This window comes from Malaya genurostris, chromosome 2 (assembly GCF_030247185.1).
Source record: "Malaya genurostris strain Urasoe2022 chromosome 2, Malgen_1.1, whole genome shotgun sequence".
NCBI lineage: Eukaryota > Metazoa > Arthropoda > Insecta > Diptera > Culicidae > Malaya > Malaya genurostris.
This window is the reverse complement of record NC_080571.1, coordinates 48,165,776-48,189,569: the sequence shown is the minus strand read 5'-3', so window position 1 is coordinate 48,189,569 and position 23,794 is coordinate 48,165,776. Positions and strand designations below refer to the sequence as shown.

General features: G+C 36.8%; 1 protein-coding gene across 1 annotated transcript in view; it reads left to right on the top strand.

The window, feature by feature from the left end:
- The window catches only part of LOC131432826 (mucin-19-like), a 219,383-nt gene that overhangs the window by 181,374 nt on the left and 14,215 nt on the right, over positions 1-23,794 (top strand). Inside the window, exon 3 of the mRNA XM_058599365.1 lies at positions 7,525-7,909. Within this exon, the coding sequence (XP_058455348.1) occupies positions 7,525-7,909 (385 nt within the window). The remainder of the gene's footprint in view (positions 1-7,524; positions 7,910-23,794) is intronic.

The following is a 23,794-nucleotide window of genomic DNA, read 5'->3' as shown; positions in this document are numbered from 1 at the left end:
TGTGTGACATAAGCATGCTTTTGTGAACTACTCGAATCAATCTGAATCAATTGGTGTCAAAATTGGTATCCGAAATTATTTAATATAAGTATGAAATATATTTTCATGAGACTTTTATGAAAAAAGAGAAAGGCATTATCACACCACTAGGTGGATTAAGAAGGGTTTTTTACTATGTATTCAATATACCGATATATGTTATCTCTGTTATCAAACTCCCGGGTTGGCGGTTCAGTGCATAGGACGCTGGTCTTACAAACCAGCTGTCGTATGATCGAGCCCCGACCTGGAAGGATTATTAGTATCAGTAGGATCCATCTAGCCATACAATGATTCTGTACGCTATGAATCGGCTGCGAAGTCTGTTGAAACAGAAAGGCCAAATTCCTCGAAAGGAATGTAATGCCAAGACTTTGCTTTTGTTATTAACTTTGTAATATCAACGGATTAGAGCAATAGTTGATTTTTATCATTCAATTTATAATCCTGAAAGACAATCAATAACATGGAAGAAGAAAACATTCCAAATAAAACTTCTCCGAAGCTAAACGGAAATTGATAGGTTGAATGAAGAGATAATTTAGTAAAATAGAGTAATCAGAAGTAAAACATTGAAAATATCTGATAACTGAAAGGAAAAAGAAACTCCTGCAATTGTCGCCTTTTACGACATGGAAGCAGGAACCCAGTGGATCTATTCTTGGATCATTTTTTCCGCCGGATTTAACACGGCAACTAGGCTGCTACTGTCCGGAGAGAGCTAATAGATACTATCAATCTGTGGACTCCAGCCCCTCCAACTAATCAATTTTTCAAGTGAATGCATAAACTTTCTATATGAGAAAGACAACAAGTGTACGTTTATAGAAATGCATCGTTTTCATGATTTTGTAATAAAACTAACAACTAGATACAAAATGAATAAAAGATCTACACATTCAAGTGAAGAAAAATATAGATTTAGAAGTGGTAACCCTGCACGGTATACAAAATTGAACAAAGCATGCTGCGAACCGAGCAAAGCCGCACGTACCGACGCTACGCTAATTTCGGAACCAGATGTCGGATCTAGATAAGATTACACGGTATATTTTAGGTCAATGAGACAATCGAAGTGAGTTCCGTTTATGGATCTTTTTTCACTATTACCGGTGCGTTCGGAAGCGGAAACCTGGCACTAGTAGTCCCGAAGTAAATTTATATACCCACCAACTAACAAGGTCTGCCAAATAGATGAATTCACTCCTAATTTTTACTAAAAATTGCACTCCGTTTCGCCATTATTTGCGAAAAAGTACTCATGAAATTGATCATTTTCCCTAATCGCACTGTAATATCGGAACCGGAAATCGAATCTGGATCAACTTTGCGGACACTTAGTTTGTGAAAATCGGTAAAGAAATTTCCGATAAAATTGAGTGCGTATTTTTCATAAATTCGTACATATTTCCTTGTAATTCCGGAATCGGAAGTTTGATTCAGGAAAATTGTATGAGGATATAATACCTTTAATTTGAATCTAAGTTTATGAAAATCGGCCATGTCCAACTATTTCTTTCCTTTTTTTGTGCATGTAATTCCGGAACCGGAAGTCAGATCCGAACATGGGTTAAAAACAGTCTATTTTTATAGATGAAGAACTTTTCATTTGAGTGTAAGTTTGTGAAATTCAACACAATTTTTTCTGAAAAAGTGAAGAAAGTTCCGTTTTTTGAGTTGTTGACCACTATTTCCGGTGCTTCCAGAACCGGGAACTGAGAACCGACGACTAACGCAACCTATAAATTGAAACAATTTTTAGCCAAATTTAGAAAAAAAATCCTTTTAGGTCGTCAAATGGTGAGATAACTAAGTCCTCACAAGTCCCTATCTCATGCCTCCCCGAGCGTCTATGATGACATTTGGTCAATAGAACGGCGTCGACTGGGTGCTATCGCCTTCTGCGTTAGTAGCAGAATGAGAGGGTGCGAAATGGCTTGTAGGTTGAAGCCCATCCTAAAGTGCAGTGTTTTTCATAGTATATTACAACATATAATTCTGTTGTTTATTACATCATGTATTATTATTATTATTATTATTATTATTATTATTATTATTACTTTTATTATTATTATTATAATTATAATTATTATTATTATTATTATTATTATTATTATTATTATTATTATTATTATTATTATTATTATTATTATTATTATTATTATTATTATTATTATTATTATTATTATTATTATTATTATTATTAGAGCGTAACTTACACTGCGACATTAACTGTTATATTGTATCATAGCATATTATTTCACATATTATCGTCTTACACTATTTTATGTTATTATATACTATGTTGTATGGTATTATACTGCATATCATATTATATTGTATTATATTATATTATATTATATTTTATTATATTATATTGTATTCTATTATATTATGTTATATTGTATTCATTATGTTGTATTATAAAGGGTGATTTTTTAAGAGCTTGAGAACTTTTTTAAACAATAAAACGCATAAAATTTGCAAAATCTCATCGGTTCTTTATTTTAAACGTTAGATTGGTACATGACATATACTTTTTGAAGATAATTTCATTTAAATGTTGACCGCGGCTGCGTCTTAGATGGTCCATTCGGAAAATCCGCTTTTTTATCGACAAATTTTGTTCAGCGATGAGGCTCATTTCTGGTTGAATGGCTACGTAAATAAGCAAAATTGCCGCATTTGGAGTGAAGAGCAACCAGAAGCCGTTCAAGAACTGCCCATGCATCCCGAAAAATGCACTGTTTGGTGTGGTTTGTACGCTGGTGGAATCATTGGACCGTATTTTTTCAAAGATGCTGTTGGACGCAACGTTACAGTGAATGGCGATCGCTATCGTTCGATGCTAACAAACTTTTTGTTGCCAAAAATGGAAGAACTGAACTTGGTTGACATGTGGTTTCAACAAGATGGCGCTACATGCCACACAGCTCGCGATTCTATGGCCATTTTGAGGGAAAACTTCGGAGAACAATTCATCTCAAGAAATGGACCGGTAAGTTGGCCACCAAGATCATGCGATTTGACGCCTTTAGACTATTTTTTGTGGGGCTACGTCAAGTCTAAAGTCTACAGAAATAAGCCAGTAACTATTCCAGCTTTGGAAGACAACATTTCCGAAGAAATTCGGGCTATTCCGGCCGAAATGCTCGAAAAAGTTGCCCAAAATTGGACTTTCCGAATGGACCACCTAAGACGCAGCCGCGGTCAACATTTAAATGAAATTATCTTCAAAAAGTAAATGTCATGTACCAATCTAACGTTTAAAATAAAGAACCGATGAGATTTTGCAAATTTTATGCGTTTTATTGTTTAAAAAAGTTCTCAAGCTCTTAAAAAATCACCCTTTATTATATTATATTATATTATATTATATTATATTATAGGCTTTATTACTACGTACCTCTGCGCAAAATATAAATTTGTTTTCCCTATAAGTTATCATTTTTAAAGTAAATTTTAACTAAATATCAAGGTCGTCACAAGGTGAGCTTGGTCTTCACTGGTTCCTGTTTCATGCCTACACGTGTATCTGTGGTGACAATTGGTCGATGGAATGCGTTGATGGCAGAATGAGAGGATGAGAAATGACATATAAATTGAAGTAATATAATATCATAGCATATCGCAACATATCATTTTATTCATTCTATTATTTATTATATAATTCGTTGTACTATATTATGTTGTTTTTTATTATTATTTTCATTGTCATATTTATTGTTATTATTATTAATTCGTCATCAATAATAAAAGCATTTATTATTTTTATAGATGTGGATATTATTATTGTTATTAGAAGAGAAATATTCTACTTTCTGCAGTATTGCGAAGATAGAAGAGCATAACTGACACTCTACATTAACTGTTATTTTATATAATATATTATATTGTATGACATTGTATTATATTATATTAAATTAAAATATATTATACTATATTATGTTATATTATATAATTTTGTAGTATTTAAGTATTATTATTATTATTATTATTATTATTATTAGTATTTCTATTGTTTCTATTAGTATTATTTTTATGATTATTATTATTATTATTATTACTATCGTTACCGTCATTATAATCTTTATCATTATCCGCTACATTTTCATTTCCATACTACACATTTCACTTTACACATATATTATTAAATTGTATCATATTATATTACGTCATATTTTGTTGTATTATATTATATTACATTGTACTATATTATACTGTATTATGGTACAATGTTTGGTATTGTTTTATATAGTATTGTAATGCATTTTTTTAATACACAATTATAAGTGTATTATATTGCATTGTGATGTATTACATTTTTATATTTTATGCATAATAATATTTTATTATATTCAGTGTCGTATAGTGACCAAACTATATTATAATATATTATGGTATATTTTACTATATTATGTCACATAACATTATGATACTATTATATTCATCATAAAATATTATAGTAGACTATAATACACTGTACCATACGATTTTGCATCGTTTTATACTATATTATGTTTTATTGTATTATACTGCCGGAAATTATATTAAAGTGTATTATGTTACATTATATAATACTATGCTCAAGTACATTGTAAGGGAAGAGGGATGGGAGTGCATCAGGGTATCTTACAAGTGAATGACTGGATGAAGGAGTGAAATGTCAACCCGATTCACAGGGGAAAGCTGTGTGTTTTCCCCAGAAGGTCTGAAATGAGTAAGACGCACCCTTCTAACAAACAAACCATCAGGCAGGTTTAAGCTGGTACAGCGAATTCTTTTATTATATGGCCGGATGTTATTGCTGGAAGGCGCCGGGTCCTCAAAGCCCATTTTGGCCTTCTTAACAGCAGTAATATGAAAGTTATCTGATAATCAAATTCGGATCTACTGTAAGTCTACCTGCATCCACTGGTAATGCCTTGAACTGATGGTGGCTTCACACATACATACATACATACATACATACATACAATTTAGAAAAAAAATCCTTTTTTCTATTATCACTTTGAATGACGGGTTGGAATTTTGTACACAATAAACCCTAGAATTCCGGAACCGTAAGTCGGATTCGGACAAAATTCCACACTTATATATGCAGAAATTCCATGAGCTTCACTGTACATGAAGTAGAAATCGATCAACGTTATTATTCGAGCAGTTTTATTAGTAGTTGAGAGAGTTTGCGATTACATTCGTCTGCGATATAGGCTTTCCGGCATATTCTACGTAATATGCTTTCCGGTAGAGACAAACTTTGTTCATATAATAATGTACGCAGACTATATAAGGGCAGTGCAGATCAGATCAGAGACGGTACTGTGGTATTACGGTACTACAGTACTACGGTACTTCGATAGTACATTAAGTTTACGTTATACTCGTCGTGATTGTCGTAGTCGTAATTCGATGCCGTCCAAGTATTGTCCTAGTTCGTTAAAATATATTAGTCAGTTAATCAAGAATAAACGCGTACCAGTTTATTACATCACATCCGAAGTGTTCCGCGGTGTCCCCATCCGTGCGAAAGCCGTACCATGGCTTAAGTTGGAAAGCTGTCGCGAGCTTAATATTTACGTACAATTTAAACACAACGTAGGGTTCAGATGAACCTCATCATAATCGTGTGGTGAGCGCCATCAGACCCGTATTTTTTCTTTTTGTCATTTTGGACACACACAGCATTTTTTTTAAGACCCATAACTTTTGAACCACCGGCCGATTCTGCTAATTTTTGGAAATGTGAATAAATGCCAATATTTCGTATGAAAAACGTGCTTAATTCACCTAGCAGTGAGATGATAACTTTTTTATCAATCCGCATGTGTTTTTTGCATGAATATTCTTTGGTGTTTTAGTTCTCATGACATTATTTCAATGACTGTCGTTTCAAGCGGCAGTTTGAGACTTTAATCACTCATTACCCTGTAAAGTCGAAACTGCAAATCGCATCGAATTTGAATCTAAACAATTGATTGAATATTCCATGATATGTCGAAGTAAGTTCCACTTTAGAGTTTTTCGTCATTATTTGCGGTACTTCCAGATCCGGTATTCAGAAACCAGCATAATCCCAAACTATTCGTATGGCCATAAATTAATATGACGAATAAATTGCAATAGTTTTGAGTTCAATTTTGAAGCTTTTCGGGATTACTTTCATTTGGATTTATATAAAATAAATTCCAATTACGATTTTAAGATGATTTCAGGATTCGGCGAAATTACCCTTTCGGCAAAATGGCATTCGGCGAAGTGGCCCATTCGGCGAAATGTCGTTCGGTGAAATAACCCTTTCGGCGAAATGACCCTGATCCAATGTAACTAATCCGTACTTTAGTGTAGGTGGGAATTCTAGTAGTGAAGAAGGGGAATAGTATATACACAAACTCGCACACACAGCTATTTTACGATTTTGATGAGCTGAGTCGAATGGAATATGACCTCCGGGCATCGAATCAAAAATCGGTTTTCACTGTGATTGAATAACCTTTCTATATGAGAAAGGCAAAATGAAAACGATAACAGTTTTAATGGCGATGTTCAGTTAATGACGAAGAGCAGAAAAAGTAGCTAGATCTGGAACGATTGTCTTCGGATGAAACATTGTACACGTCTTCAGTTTGGCAAATTAATAATTTTGGCACTGATGGAGAGTGTTTCGGCTCAAGACAGATTTTTAAAAATAAATTAAATTGAAAAAGCGCTTGATGCCATCTGTCTGACGGACCAGGTACCTATTGATCAACGTGTAAGAGTTTCGTTGTTAATATTTGAAAAATTATTCTTGAACATCGCTCTTATTTCGAAATTACACTTCCGAACTACATCAATTCGAAGATGGTCCACGCAAAAGTACATTTGTCTCTTTTAAAAAGTAGTCTTGAATCAAATTGGTCTCTCTATCCACGCAAAACAAAAAATCTGCCATACTGAAAACATGTGCACAAAGTCTTCCAAATTGGAGACTTGTTACCCATTGCTGGAATTATTTTATGAAATAAATATGAACTACCACAAAATAAATTAACACATCATTCAAAGGAGTAAATTTGCCATTATCATTAACGTAAACTACAAAGGCATGCATTGAATTATGGAAACAGAAGTTTCACCATTCTTTCCAAGGAATAATTCAGATGCTAATTGGAACTTACAACTGGATTTGATTTAATTTGTTGTATAACATTCATCTTATTTCTGTTGCTTTCTTGTAACAGATGTCAACGAAAACACTCTTGTTCAAAACACGAAAGAATAGCGAATTGTTAAATTAAAATCACCATCATTTGCATTGTATTCCATTGTAAATGTAGAATTCAATCCTTGCAAGAACATAATTCCCCCAGATCGGACATCCAATTCAAAATCAGTACCTCAATTGGGTTTATCTTTTTTTTCGGTATCTCTAAATGCGTTCCCGTGATAAAATTAGTAAGTAACAATAGAGCCTCTTTATTCCCTTTCTCTCTCTCATTACAGCCACCAATTTCCGACGAGCTTCTCGGGAACTGGCAGCAGCACCAGTCCGGCCTCGACGGCGGCAGCCTCTTCCTCCTCCTGGAACGACGAGGGAGACGAATCGAGCGAGTCGGACTCGTCGCAGCCTTCATCCGGTGCCGGATGCAGTTCGCACTGTTTAGGCCTTCCGGCACACGATGGCAGCAGCAGCAGCGGCAGTGGCATTGGTGGCGGCAACGGTTGCAATAGCGGCAGCGGAACAATGGGCCTAATGGCAGTGGCAAACCCAGGGTTCATTCCACCCCATCTGGACTACATGGCAGGTCGTGAACAGCTGCAGGAGTTTGCCGGCAAAATTCCGCAGCGCAAGAAGAAGTCCAAGGCAAACAAATCCAAGAAATCGAGAGTAAGTACATGTGGGATGATGATGATGATGGATGAAGGGGAAATGGACAGAAGCGGTCGAGATAAGAGATAATTATTTCATAATTGCAGCGAAACACGATTCTCCCCAGCGTGTGTGTTTGTGGCTAAGGTTTTTTTCCTCTACTTGTGCTGCGACTTGACACGCTTCAGTTCGGTTCAGTTCCTTGCTGTTACTGAACTTGCACTGATTAGAGCATATGAAGGGGTGGCGTACACTGTGGGGAGTCTTTATATTGATGTCAAGCTGATATCCAGTCCGTTGTGCTAAAGTGCGATTTCTATGGTTCAATTTGACGGAATCTACATAGAGGACATTTTTTTTGGTTTCAGTAATTTAGCAGAAAAGATATTCATAGACTGAATATAGATTTTCTATTGTGAGAAGAAAAGAATATATCCAGCCTGGAGCAATTTCAGAATCGTGAAGTAAGTCAACAGACCTCTCACACTCCTATTTGTACGAAACTTACCACACGTCCCGGTTTGGCGGTTCAATGCGTAAGGCATTGGTCTTACAAACCAGTTGTCGTATGTTCGAGCCCCGACCTGGAAGGATTCTTGACGTCGGTTGCACTAGCCATGTAATGGTTCTGTACGCTTAGAATCGGCTGCGTAGTCTGTTGAAACAGAAGGTCCAATTCCACAAAATAAATGTAATACCATGGCTTATGCCACACGTCTTCAGCACAGCAAACCATTTATATTATACGGTCGGGAAGGGATATTTCAACACTAACTTTACCAATGGGGATGGCTTAATACACCCAAACCCTCGTTTACGTAAACTTTTTTTACGTTACCTCCTTTTACGAACAATATCCCAAATAACGTAAACTTTTTTACGAACCTACTTCGTAAAAAAAGATTTTTGCATACAAGGAAAATCATTTCCGGCTCATTTGCATTCCAACGAAATTACTACAATATGGGAAATTTGGGAATGGGTTTGATGAGTACATGTTGGAAAACGATGTTTGAGGTGGTTCTGAATTTCAAGATGGCGACTTCCGGTTTATGGATATTCCTTGAAAACCCTTACAATGTGGATATTTTTAGAACGGGAAGGAACGACCACAAACGTCGTTTTTATGGCACCACATCAAATCCTTTCCGAAAATACCCATACTGTGAAGGATTTCAAGGAATATAGATGATATGGAAGTCGCCATCTTGGATTTTGAAACGACCCTAAACATTGTTTTCCAGCACCTTTTCATCAATTCTTTTAGAAAACACCCAATTTGTAAGGGATTTAAAGGAATATCGAAAAACCGGAAATCGCCATCTTGAATTTCAAAACCACCACAGCTTTTTCCGCTACCTATCAATCCTGTTCCGAAAATACTCATGTTGTAAGGGATTTAAAGGAAGATCAAGAAACCGGAAGTCGCCATCTCGAAATTCAGAATCACCTCAAACATCGTTTTTCGACATCTACTCATCAAACCCGTTCCCAAAATACCCATATTGTAAGAGTTTTCAAGGAATATCAATAAACCGGAAGTTGCCATCTGGGATTTTGAAACGAGCCCAAACGTCATTTTCTTGCACTTACTCTTCACATCCGTTCCGAAAATAGCCATATAATGCGCGGTTTCCAAATTCATTACACAAAACTTTTTTTACGAATTAAATCCCAAATAACGTAAACTTTTTTCACGAACTACCTCGTTTTACGAATCCCCGTTTAGTTCGTAAATGAAGGTTTCGGTGCACTAATTTTTCAAACGGGTGAATGAACTTGTGTATGAACTTTCTTCAGATTTGTACCAAATACAAATACATGTACATAAATGGAGGAAATCAATAGCGCACTCTAAAAAATCACACCAAGAAAAGAAACGATTTTTTTCTAAACCTTAACAGAAGATATTCACCCTTATTCTGAATAACGACGTATTGATTATTCGATCGAATGTGGTTCGATCGAATCTTAGCTACCTTTGATTTTGCTAGCGGTATTGGGAATACGAATGAAATACGATCAAAAAAACGATACGTCGTTATTGAGAATAAGGGCGATTAGAATGAAAAACAACTCTTTGGTTTTTTCGGCAAAGCAGAATAGCGAGGATAGACTTGTGACGCGTTTGTTTTCTGTTGGCTGTGTTTCCATAGATGTAGGACTATAATAGAATGCTGTGATGATCAAGTAAAGCGAAGCATGCTTGGTTCTTCTAGTCAATTAGGCTTTTTTTTCATGTGTTTTGATATACAGGGTACTTCAATCGGCAAAACAATTTCTCCGGTTAGGAGCTAGCTACGGGTTCGAGTCCCGTCTCTGCAGTAACATTTTTGCGGTTTTCATTACATAGTTGAATTCACCTGTCATTTCAATCTGTTTTCCCCTTTAGATACTGTTCAAATTTGACATTTCCGTTTTCAAAAATACGATTGTATAAGTGACGTAAGCACTGAAGCATGCTTTTCGAACTATTCGAGAAAATGGAATCTAATTTGTGCAAAAATTTGCACAAATTCGTATCAAAAAGTATCTCTAGACTATTGACTCTATAAAGTTTAGAGAAAGACAATATCACACCACCAGTTTTACAACTAGTTGAAAACAAAAATATTACCAACACCTTTTTAATCCACCTAGTGGTGGCATGATACCTTTCTCATATTATTTATATTTCCAAAAACATCACTAGAAGATTTTGTCAAAATTTATTGTTTTCACACTTGTATAAAACAAAAACTATCGTTGGATATAAACTACCAAACCCGTTTCAATTTGTAAACAATTATGTCAAGTATACCTCGATTTAAATATGTCAACCCTGCACGCTATGCACAAAATTGAACCAAACTGTGTTCTAGGCGATGGTATTTTTTTCTTCCGTACCAGCACGTATCGATGCGTACCGGTTTTTGTATCATTTTGCATGCCAGTTTGAAAGTTTTGACACTCATCGCCATATAATTTCGGAACCGAAAGTTAATTTGAGTTATGATTTGTGAAAATTGGTTTAACCGTTGCTGAAAAATCGAAGAGAGTTCCGTTTTTTCAGCTTTTATTCACAATTGCCGGTGCTTTCGAAACAGGAAACCGGAGACTAGTAGTCCCAAAGTAAATTAATAAATCTACAAACTAACAAGATCTGCCAACTAGATAAACTCATCAGTAAGTTCTATGCAAATTTGCACCGCGTTTCGCCATCACTTGTGAAAAAATACACACCAAAAAAAATTGAATTTTACAGGTGACTTAACCCCTCATACGATGTAATTCATAAAGACCTAATTTGTCAAATGACGGAAAATCTCATTTGTAATGACTTAATGTTAGATGAGCTTGAATTTTACTATTTTCGACTGTAACTTGCGTTCTGCTAGCAGGTGCGACTGTATGAATTTAAATGCACCTTTTACCAGCCAAGCAGATGTATGCTTCTGTGACTCGGTCGATTAACAGACGTACTTGCGATCCAATGATTCTCGGTTCAAGTCGTGGCGGTTGCTCTCAGTATTCTTTTTTTTTATTTCAATAAATTTCATGTATGGAGTTTTAGACACAATATTAAATGTTCTTCCACGTAAATTTGCGAGAGCTCCGACGTTCCATTTATGTGCATCTAATAAGATGTAAAATCACAGGGTTTTTTTTAAGTGTGTACTCATGAAAAAATGAAAACTTTTCATTTATCGCGCTGTAATACCGAAACCGGAGGTCGGATTCGGATACTTTTCAGAGAATTTCAAGAACTTTTATTTGCATCGTAGTTTATAAAAAGTCGTCCGTTCAAAAGTCGATTTTCACAGTGATTGCCTAGCCTGCCTATAAGAGAAAAGCAAAAACATTAGAGATGTCATTTAGGGGTTAGCCAAATTTTGTGCTAGGGCACATAACCGTTTTTATTATTTTTACGTTTCGTCTTTGACTCATCAGTGCAGAGCAGTTCAAATTGAACTGCTTAGTGCTAAACTCGACAGTTCAATTTGAACCGCTAAGCAGACGTAAAGTTTCGGCTATTTACAGAACACTTTTTGTTTTGCAACGGAGTGCAATGTCTTTTTTGACTTGCCGAGATGAATTTTTTTATTCTATTCTGCCGATTAGCTTTAAAAATTTTGAAGAAACATTTTTCCCTTGTAGAAATGCCCAATTGACTTCTTACGATTCTGCTTGGGCATCATTTTTGTGTAAGTAAAAGTTTTGCCCATTTTAAAGTGTAGTCTAGAGTCAAATCGGTCCCTATACCCGTAAAACTTAAATCGACAGCTTTAGCAATGAAAGTGACTATTTTATAAAAAATACAATTGGGGTTGTCCATTTTCTCGCCGAATTTTCTCTAAATATTTGACACGTGGCTTGCTGATTTTCGTAGGTGACATGGCCGCTTTCCGTCATGTTTTAATGTCACATAAGAAGGGATTGGTTTCACTAAGCGCAAGCGTACGAAACTCATATCATTCAGAACACTGGGCAATAATTCTTCCACCATTACCTCTCGATAGAGAAAACTTCTTCTTGTTAAGACAAACCTTTTTGCCGTATAATTTTCTCTAGAGGAACATCATGCGCACCCATTTCTGTTGCAGAGTCTTCTCGATACACACCAGTATAATTTTTTTATGTATATTATTGTTATCATCTGCAAATTAAATTGTCTCATTCACAGCTGCGAATTGGATGTATATGGAAATATTAATTTTGTTCAGTTGTATCTCAATATTTTTTGAAGGCCGATGTGCATTCGTATTCGAAAACGACTCAATTTGAAGTCAATAACAATTGTCCTTAGTCGGGCAATATCCACTGCTCTTTATTCGTAAAATTTTCTCAACTCGAATCGTCTGTTTGTTCAGTACACTATAGTACACTGTTCTATGTTTCTGTCGGCCAAGCAGTAAACGGTATACTATGTCAACTATCTCTAATGAGGTATAAAAGCGAACTGGAAAATTGCGATACAAGAAATATTTTCGAGTATCAGTGGTCCACAAAAGACATACAACAAAATCACGTAGTAGTTTAAAAGGATTATTATTTTAAATGTTTAGACCAATTTCGCGCCAACTCGAACAAATGTGTGCAGCACTCTCTCAGCCACCGAAGTATGCAAACTTCGTTTTTCCAAAATTTATCAAGACTGTCTTTCGAAAAGAGTCAAACGGTTTTAACCTATCTTTTTTTTGTAAATAGTTATTGTGGAAAAACGACAAATCCTACAGAAAAAGTGTTGTTCTAGTGATTTTTACAAAATCAGTCAAATTATCGAGAAAAATGCTAAGGAAAAATCTTTTGAGTCCTACACTGAAAAAAAATGACAATGAAAATTTAAAATAGATTTACCAAAAAAATTTTTTTGAATTTGATAAAATTTTATTCCCAAGATAACTATTTCTTGTCCAAACTGAACTTTTTATCCAGTGTCGATGGTAACTTATTTCGATTTCCCGAAAACATTTTAGACTGAGAGAATTTTGATTTCTGACAAAATGTGCTTTTTGCCTTTCTCATATAGAAAGGTTATGCAATCGCTGTGAAAACCGACTTTTGAACCGAGGCCCGGAGGGCCGAGTGTCATATACCATTCGACTCAGTTCGTCGAGTACGCAAAATGTCTGTGTGTGTATGTGTGTGTATGTGCGTATTTGTGTATGTAACGTTTTTTTGCACTAATTTTTTTGCGGAGATGGCTGAACCGATTTTCACAAACTTAGATTCAAATGAAAGGTCTTGTGGTCCCATACAAAATTCCTGGATATTATTTGGATCCGACTTCCGGTTCCGGAATTATGGGGTAATGTGTGCAATGATCAAAAAATTGTGAAAATAAGTGCACTAACTTTTCTCAGAAATGGCTGAACCGATTTTCACAAACTTAGATTCAAATGAAAGGTCTTGAGGTCCCATAAAAAAATCCTGAATATTATTTGGATCTGACTTCCGGTTCGGGAGCTATGGGGTAAAATGTGCAAAAAAAAGAAAATATGTTTTCTAACTTTTCTCATAGATGGCGCGACCGATTTTCACAAACTTAGGTTCAAATGAAAGGTCCTGTGGTCCCATGCGTAATTCCTGAATTTCATGCGGATCCGACTTCCGGATCCGGAAATATAGGGTAAAGTATGTTTAAAATTGTATACCATCACTGAAAATGGGGAAAAACCATAAAAAAATTCTATTTCGACCTCAAATCTTTTCCGTTGATAGTTTTAATCAGTAGACGGTCAAACAGACCGATTTCGGTTATTCTTTCAAGAATCGAAGAAAATTATTTTGAAGAATACCACAGTATTATATATGATAGTATGATTGATATGAGAAAAGCATCATTACACCACTAGGTGGATTAAAACAGGTTTTATACACTGAGGAATTGTTCTCCAACAGGCATAAAACCTTCTTATATTTTCCTTCCTGCTGAGTACAATCACCCATTTTCCTAAATCTAGTGGTTCTAATTGGACCAATTAGTCTAATTAGAGTAACATGAAACTTTTTTTGGTTTAGATTATAGAGGCTTTAACCTTAAGGTCATTCACCTCTTCGGGACAGACAAACTTTCTAACCCCATGTGCTGGGTTGGGAATCGAACCCAAGTGGGCTGCGTGAATGGTATCGACTTATCCATCACGCTATACCCGTCCCCCAGTAACATTTTGGACTAATTGGACAGCAATCTAAGCATTAAATGAATTTTTTGATAACATTACGTGAATCGAATGTACTGAATATGCGGTACAAAGGACTCGTTATATCCATAATTAAACCTAGCAAAATTGAATACGAAGAAACGAATAGGTTCGAAAATTACGACGAATGTCTATAAATGTAACAATTGCACAAATTAAGAGCAATCGATTCGTGATTAAAGTAGATCTACCACAAAAGTCACCTTGCAAACATACACTCTTAGAAAAAATGAAATTTTCGCTTGACGTAAATTATAGCATGCCGTAATTTCTTTAATGATCTTCAGCTTAATTAACTGATATGGCTTATCTTTACATGCTTTGAATAGTCAATTTAAGTGAATTATGACGCTCCTTTAATGTGCATCTATAAAGACGTAAATTTACATGTTTTTTTTCTAAGTGTGTAGCATCGAACTAATAACAAATCAAGATCAGTCTAATTGTATCGATTAGGGTAACTCAGAAGGTATCTCAAAAGAAACCAATGGAGAGTGAGTCGGACAAATATGTATGCGTAGGATACTGTTTTCTGTAATGAAGTGACCACACAGAAAAAAATTATAAATTTTACAGGTGACATAATTCCACAAACGATACGATCAATAACAACTTAGCTTGTCAAAAGGCGCAGTTTTCTTCTCGTGCAGAATTTTACAGACTCCTAGTGTAATTTGCAGTCGACTACCAATTGCCGCTTTATGGATTTATATGTATCAATCATTAAGCAGATTACGCAGATATGTGCTTCTGTGACTCAGTCGATTAACTGACGTGCTTTGTAATCTGATGGTTCCTGGTTCAAGTCGCGCTGTTGCTATCAATTTTTTTTTTATTTCGTTCGATTTCAAGCCATGTAATTTTCTAATCACACAATTTTACATGTTTTTCAATATCAATTTGTGTGAAACACGATGCTCCATTTATGTGCATATTATGAGATGTAAAATCACAAGATTTTTCCGAACTGTGCAGACAGCACATTCAAGTGTAGAACGCATTAAGAAACAAAACTGTGCTCTCAAAAGAAACCTTTGGTAACGCAGAAAATAAATCCTAAATTTTTTTTAACATGTTACTTGAAATTAGAATCCCGAAGGTTTTTTACAAACGAGAAGCCAGTAAGATATACCTTATGATCAACAAAGAACCGAAATTTCAAAGTACTCTCCTCCTGCGGCAATACATGCATGCCAACGCATGATCCAATTTTCCATACAAGTTTTGTAGGCCGCCGAAGGTATGGCCTTTAGTTCACGCAGCGAATTCTCTTTTATGGTCTCTATGGTCTCAAAACGCGTTCCCCGCAATGGCAATTTGAGTCTGGGGAAGAGGAAAAAGTCACACGAGGCCATATCTGGAGAGTACGGTGCTTGGTTGATGATATTGGTTGAGTTTTTAGCCAAAAACTGCGACACAACCAACGCTGTGTGAGCCGGCGCATTATCGTGAAATTCAGCTTTTTTGGCACCAGCCGAGAAGCGACGCGTTTCAAACCCAAAGCATGAGTTAAAATGTGTTCGGCTGCTCCATAAGAGATGCCCAACAACACAGCAATCTCTCTAATCGGTACAGAACGATTTTGCTTCGCCGATTCAATGTTTTTTTCAGTAACAGATGTTGTTGGGCGGCCAGGGATCTCATCATGATCCAAGCTTGTACGACCACCTTTGAAGCGTTTATACCACTCGTATGCCTGTGTTTTTCCTAGACACGATTCACCAAAGGCCTGTTCTAACATTTTCAACGTTTCGGAACACTTAAATCCATTTGCAACACAAAATTTGATGCAGGCACGTTGTTCTAAATTTTCATCCATTATAAAAATTGCCACACGAAAAATTTTCAACTTCTTTGTATAGACGCCAAACAAAAACTAATCGTACGATATGCGTCAAAATTTGACAGAATGTGTATAAAAGTGTTGCCAACGTTGAGAGAATAAAAGTTTACCGATTGGACAAGCGCGGGAATTTTAAAATGAAAATTCCGGTTCTTTTTTGATCATAAAGGTAAATGAAGTCCATTTCAAAAATGATCGGTTAATTTCCGGTTTATTTATACTAGATTTGTGGACGCTTAGGTATGATTCCTTGTTGAGTCTCAGCTATGTTGTGAGCATCACATCTCAGTTGAAGAAAATACAATCCACTGTTGCAGTCAAGCAAAAACCCAATTGCTATAGCCTTGACCCTAGTATTTGAAAACGAGATTTATCATCGCCAAGCACTGAAGAGTCTGCTATCTTAAAATAATGTATGAACCATCCAAAAAACGAATCGCTACAATTTCACTTTGTCAAATGCTATTAGGATTCTTAGAGCTTCATATTATTTCGAAAACTGTTTTCCTGGAACTCTTTTCATACAAAAAAAAAATGTACTGAATTGTTCCGCATTCACTCTGATTTCCGGCCATCAACACACCAATTCTATTTTAGTGTGATCTTCCAATCAATATGTTCGCTGGGATTGGTTTTATTTCTGTCAATAAATGTACATTGCAGCTATTAACGGCAAATAAAATAGAGCATCATCCCGTACAAGCCTCCTCGGCAAAGGGTACATCCGTGAATGACGGTTACTTCGAGGCACCATACGCTTGCTAAATATTACAATTCATAACATCATTCACAGACGATTCCTTTATTCACGGGACCGCCCGGAGGATCCATAAAAAGTACGCGAGATTATTATTGTTATTACTGTACCATTACCATTGAGGGTATCAAAAACAGGCCGGCTATGTTTGTGAGAATGGCATAAATATACATACAATGTGCATATGTATAGAAGGAAAAGATTTCCCGATGTGTGATACATTTTCAGCTGCTGCTCGATTGGTGGTGGCCAGAAAGGTTGTTGTTTACACCGAGAACATTAAACGCGTGGTAAGGTGAGGATTGGCAAGTGCAAGGCAACTAATCAAAACAACAGCATCTGAATCTCAGTACGCGAGCGGAACGTACAAAAGGGGCTGAAAAGAAACGTTATTTGTTTGTTGTGAGGCCCCTCCAACCCACCCACCACCCAACGGGCCACGATCACGATGAAAACCGATGAACGTGTTGGTTCCTGTGGGAGGTTTGTTTACCGGTACTTTTCACGTTTAAATATACTACGGTGCGTTCCGATGATGACGGCCCGTGAAAAGGGTTCAATGGAATGGCGCTACACTGCAGGGGCGCGTTTGTTTACCGATTGTGCTGGATGGCACGGGAGTGTGATGATTGATTTCAGTAAACTTCAGGAACAATATGTGCTTTGATGGGCTGCTACAATGGAGTTGTATAACAATTATTTTCTGTTTCACCTGGCCACTGATAAGAGATCAATTAAATTGTTGTTAGTTTTGCACCAACTGTCACTTGAGAATCTGTCAGTTAGGATCCCAAGTGAAAAATCAAGTTTCGTGGAGTTCTATAAGACTTCTTTTCGGAATTTTGATATTAACATTTGCATCGAAGACCACCAGCGAGTGACTACTCTTGTACTGATCGAAAGTAATTGAAATTCTGAAACGTTCCAACTAGATCGATGTCTGCATGTTAGAGAATACTGATGTTGACCTCATCTCGAATGAGCATCTACTTTGAAGAAAAGTGAGTGAGATCCTTTTTGCAGTTTTTTAACACTATTCCCAATACTTCAGAAACTGATATGATCAACCGCAGCACCGTCTTTTACCAATATCACACCCCAGTAGCAGACATCCGAAACCGTTTCGTTTTCTATATAGTTTTGTACATATTGTCATTCTATATGGTGGTTTGAAAACTTTGACACTCATCGCCCTGTAACTGCGGAACCGGAAGTCGGATCCGGATGAAATTTCACAGCAGTTTTAAAGACAATATGAGCTTTAATTCATAAGTGAAAATCGGTTCAAGCATCACTGGGAAATCGAAGTGAGTTCTATTTTTGAAGTTTTTCTTCACTACTTTCGGTGCTTCCAAAACAGGAAAAGGGGAGACCAGCAGTGCTGAATTAAATTTTTATGCCCAAAACTAACAAGTTCTGCCAACTAGAAGAATTTATCAGACAGTTTTATGGGATTTGTGCCTGTTTATGATCATCGTTCGTGAAAAAACACTCATGAAATTGACTATTTCCACTTATCACGCTTTAGTTCCGAAACGGAATGTCGGATGCTAATGAAATGTACTAAAAATTTTAAGAAACTATAAGACCTTTCATTTGAATCTTAGTTTGTTAAAAATCGATTAAGTCGTTTCCGAGAAAATTTAGTGCACATGTTTTCTCTAATTTTAACCTATTACCATGTAACTCCGAAACAGGATGTCGGATCCAAATGAAATTCAATAACAGACTATGAAACCATGCGATCTGTCATTTGAATCTTAGTTTGTAAAAATAGGTTCAGCCTTCTCCGCAAAAGGGAGTGCATATTTATGATACATACACACACAGACAGTTGTTCAGTTCGTCGAGCTGGGTCGAATGGTATATGACAAAATGGTCTCGGTTAAAAAGTCGGTTTTCACAGTGATTGCATAGCCTTTACATATGAAAAAGGCAAAAATTATAATATAGTCATAAATAAACATCAATTCCATGAAAAAAAGATATGCGATCTCTCAGAAATTTTAATATTTGGTACAATCGTTCTCTATCGAAAAATATTAGCCCCGTTTTTGCCTTTTTCATATAGAAAGTCTATGCAATCACTGTGAAAATCAACTTTTTTTGGGGTGGTTCCAAAAATCTATTTTTCTCGATTTACTCAAAAACGAACCTTCTTTTTAATTCATAACTTTTGAACCACTGAGTTGAACGAAAACGTATAAAAAATAGGCGAAGTTAGTGTTTTCGTTCGTTGGTTAAAATTTTTTTATAGTCTATAGGGGAATGTCGTCTAGGTTGGTCCACTTTTTGAATTTGCCCTGTATCTTTTGTTTATATTGGCATATTCTCAATATTGGTGTCCTAATTAAAAGTTTGGTCCGCCATAAGCAACTTCTAATTAGGGTGAGTTGCTGCGCATTATATAAAAAAGTTATTAACAAAACGAAAAAGTAAAAAAGTAGTCTAGATTGGGCCACTATTGATTCTGAACGTAATATGTACTTAAATAATTTCAAATGACAAACATGGAAATATTCATTGTTATTTTAATGGAACATCAATCAGTTTGAATAGACTATCAGTTAGAATTTTAAGGTTACTGAAGAAAAAAAAACCGCGATTGTGCGTGTCCTCGATTTTCTACAATTTTCAAAATGGAATTGAATTGAATAAAATAGTCGTTTATTAGTGGCACGAACGTTTCAGAAGTAGCCGAGAGTCAGTGAATGATGATGAGAGAAGCGGTAGGCCATCGACTTCGAAAACCGACGATAACATCAAAAAAATCAAAGAATGGATGACCGCAAATTGATTATTAGGAGTTTTATTTGGGCGTTATGAGACGTTTGCGTGAAGTAATTCGCCAAAAAAGACCAGATTTGTGGGAAAACAACTCGTGGATTTCGCACCACGTTAACGCAATACCATCGGTATCCGTGAACATTTGGCTAAAAACGAAACGAATACCATTCAGCAACCACCGAATTTACCTGATTTGGCTCCCCGAGATTTTTTTTTATTCGGTCGACTCAAGAAACCGCTCCCGGGAACTCCGTGAGATTATGGGTAAATCGCAGATGGCTCTGATGGTCATTCCGAAAATGGAATATAAAAAATGTTTCGAGAATTTGATCAAGCGCTGGCATAAGTATGTTGCAGTCGATGGAGAGTACTTAGAAGGGGACAATATCAATTTTGATGAATAATCTTGTATTTTTAATTTTCTGAATAAATTCCGGGAACTTTTTGATCAAGGCAGTACAGTGTTGCGAATCCTATTCTGTAGCAGTTCGCAGTTTCTCCACTATACACAACTTGGATAAAGTCAGAATTCGTGAAAATATCAGGACTATTTGGACAAATCCCCGTAGCAAGAAATCCTGCTTTCACATTGTTCCACCCTGCAGCAGCTCTTGGGGATTCGTTTTCCAACATTACAGACTTGATAGCCCGAGAAACGTCGTTCACTTGAAATTTACCCTTTGCAGATGTACCGTTATTCTGAAAACAAGCGAAAAACATCTAATATTTTCTCTGTTTTTCACGGTAATTCCGAAACTTTTAGGACTGCTGCCTTACCAGTCTTCTTGAAGACCCTCTTTACGATTGCCCAGTAACGTTCGATAGGTCGAAGCTGAGGACAATTGGGTGGATTGATATTTTTCTCTACAAAATTTGTACCCTTTTCCGCAAGCCAATTAAGATTGGTTTTGGCATAGTGAGCCGACGCTAAATCCGGCCAAAACAATGGAGGTGTACTATGCTTCTCATATGAAGGCAGCAATCTCTTCTGGAGACACTTAGATCCATAGATTTCTGCATTTATAGTTCCGGTAGTGTAAAAATGGTTGACTTCAAACCACAGGAACATATTGCTTGCCATACCAGTGCATCGACCTGTCCGCATTGCTCACATCCTTCCCAACGACGACAGTAGAGTATTGTGGACCTAGAAGGGTTTTTGAATCCTCCTTTACATAAGCGGGTCATATCGCCGGCAGCTATTTCGCCGAAAGTCGTTTCGCCGAATGCTATTTCGCCGAATAGGTCATTTCGCCGAAAGTCGTTTCGCCGAATAGGTCATTTCGCCGAAAGGGTCATTTCACCGAAAGGGTCATTTCGCCGAAAGGGTCACATCTCATGCATGTTATGTCTCCTGTATAACTGATGTGGCGCAGCCACATAACCGAAGCCAAGATGGCTCGGCGGCACAAAGCCGCCGAGCCGACGCCAGCTGAGTCGGCCGCCGACCCGCCGTCGGAAGCTGCGGCCTCTTGCATACAAACCTGTAACCGCCTCGTTTGCCCGGTCTACTCAAAGCTAGGTTTCTTTGCTTTAGTTAGGTCCGAACGAGCGGTAGCGAGGTCGGACAGCACATGAACCAAAACGAAGTGGCGTAGCCACATTAGATTTTTTTTCATTTTTACTTAACCTATGCAATTGCTTTGATGCTTAGTAGCTAATAGTCAACAAGTTTTCTTGGAAACTACAATGGTAGGTCAACAAAACGGGCGTTAAAGCTATCATCTTTCGTTTGTCTTTAATTTAAATCAATTCTAATTACGATTTCAAGACGTTTTCAGGATTCGGCGAAATGACCCTTTCGGCGAAATGGCTTTCGGCGAAATGGCATTCGGCGAAATGGCATTCGGCGAAATGACATTCGGCGAAGTGACCCATTCGGCGAAATGGCTTTCGGCGAAACGGCTTTCGGCGAAATGACCCTGATCCCATCCGGACACAGCAAAAGACGCGAATACAATTTCCGGGCCTTTGTTGCTGCTCGCTTCATCTGTTCTACACTTTGTTTCGAGATTTTCTGCTTCTTGTAGGTCTTCAGGTGATTTCGCCTCTTGATACGCTGGATCATTCCGACACTCGTTCTTGCTTTCTTGTCCAAATCACGTATTGACATTGATTTGTTCTTCATGATTAGAGATACCACTTTCTGGTCCAGTTTCGGGTTGGAAGAACCGGATTTTCTGCTTCTTCCTGATAGCTCAACCAACGAATACTGTTCCCCAAACTTATTAATGATGGCTTTAACACTGGTATGATGTATTCTGAACCGCTTCGCCAATTTTCGCATAGTAAACCCCTTCTCACTTAGCCATGTGTCCAGAACCTTAATTTTCACTTCCTTTTCAATACACGACATTTTGAAACTGCACAAACAAGTAAACAAACGAATGCTGATAGCCAAACGCACAGCGTGCTGTGATCTGAGCATAAAAAAACCATCACAAATACATCCGTACAACACAAATGTATGTGGATAGCTTATTTTAGATACACTCCTTAGTCATTGGAATTGGCATTGGATTTTTTTTAAATCATGCTGTTTAACTGAATAGTTAATTTATCACGTTTGACTCGGGTTTTCGGGTCAACGTAAAAATATCCTTTCAATGTCAATAGGATAATAGTAATATTCTATACGTTGAGAATTGAAGGTGAATTGTTATACTAAAAATTTGCTTTGCTTTGCTTTGCTTTGCTTTGCTTTGCTTTGCTTTGCTTTGCTTTGCTTTGCTTTGCTTTGCTTTGCTTTGCTTTGCTTTGCTTTGCTTTGCTTTGCTTTGCTTTGCTTTGCTTTGCTTTGCTTTGCTTTGCTTTGCTTTGCTTTGCTTTGCTTTGCTTTGCTTTGCTTTGCTTTGCTTTGCTTTGCTTTGCTTTGCTTTGCTTTGCTTTGCTTTGCTTTGCTTTGCTTTGCTTTGCTTTGCTTTGCTTTGCTTTGCTTTGCTTTGCTTTGCTTTGCTTTGCTTTGCTTTGCTTTGCTTTGCTTTGCTTTGCTTTGCTTTGCTTTGCTTTGCTTTGCTTTGCTTTGCTTTGCTTTGCTTTGCTTTGCTTTGCTTTGCTTTGCTTTGCTTTGCTTTGCTTTGCTTTGCTTTGCTTTGCTTTGCTTTGCTTTGCTTTGCTTTGCTTTGCTTTGCTTTGCTTTGCTTTGCTTTGCTTTGCTTTGCTTTGCTTTGCTTTGCTTTGCTTTGCTTTGCTTTGCTTTGCTTTGCTTTGCTTTGCTTTGCTTTGCTTTGCTTTGCTTTGCTTTGCTTTGCTTTGCTTTGCTTTGCTTTGCTTTGCTTTGCTTTGGTTCTAAGCAGTTCGTGATCGAAGGTAGAGGTCACTCAACGTTGTCAATATGTGCAATTTCCAAGCAAATGCTCGATAATTTTGAATAATTGTCTTGCGGTTAAATCGATACCATTTTTCTTAAATTAAATTAAGTTATTTTTAAGAACACCTAGTTATTTGGGTGCATAATGAATGTGAATTTCGAAAAAGCTGCATGAAATGAGCTATACACTGCAGTGTAGATAAACATTCGAACTGCCTTCAAACGAAATTATTCTCCGTTTTGCCATGTTTTAGTGTGTCGATCAAACCCAACTATCATCCGGTGACCGAGTCAAGTACATTTCTGGCGAAGGATCTGCCATTTCCTCGATGGCCTCGGTTGTTCTGGATTGCCCGAGTTTCAAGTCGGCAACGTTGCCTAGTTATTCTAATGTGAAATGTAGGTTACCGAGAAGCGCTTACCTTCGGCCCAAAGGGTAGCTCATAAAAGGATAGACAAGTCATCTAATCACTGAGAAAATAATGAATGCACTCAGCACCTGTGACGCGTTTGCCAATCCCTT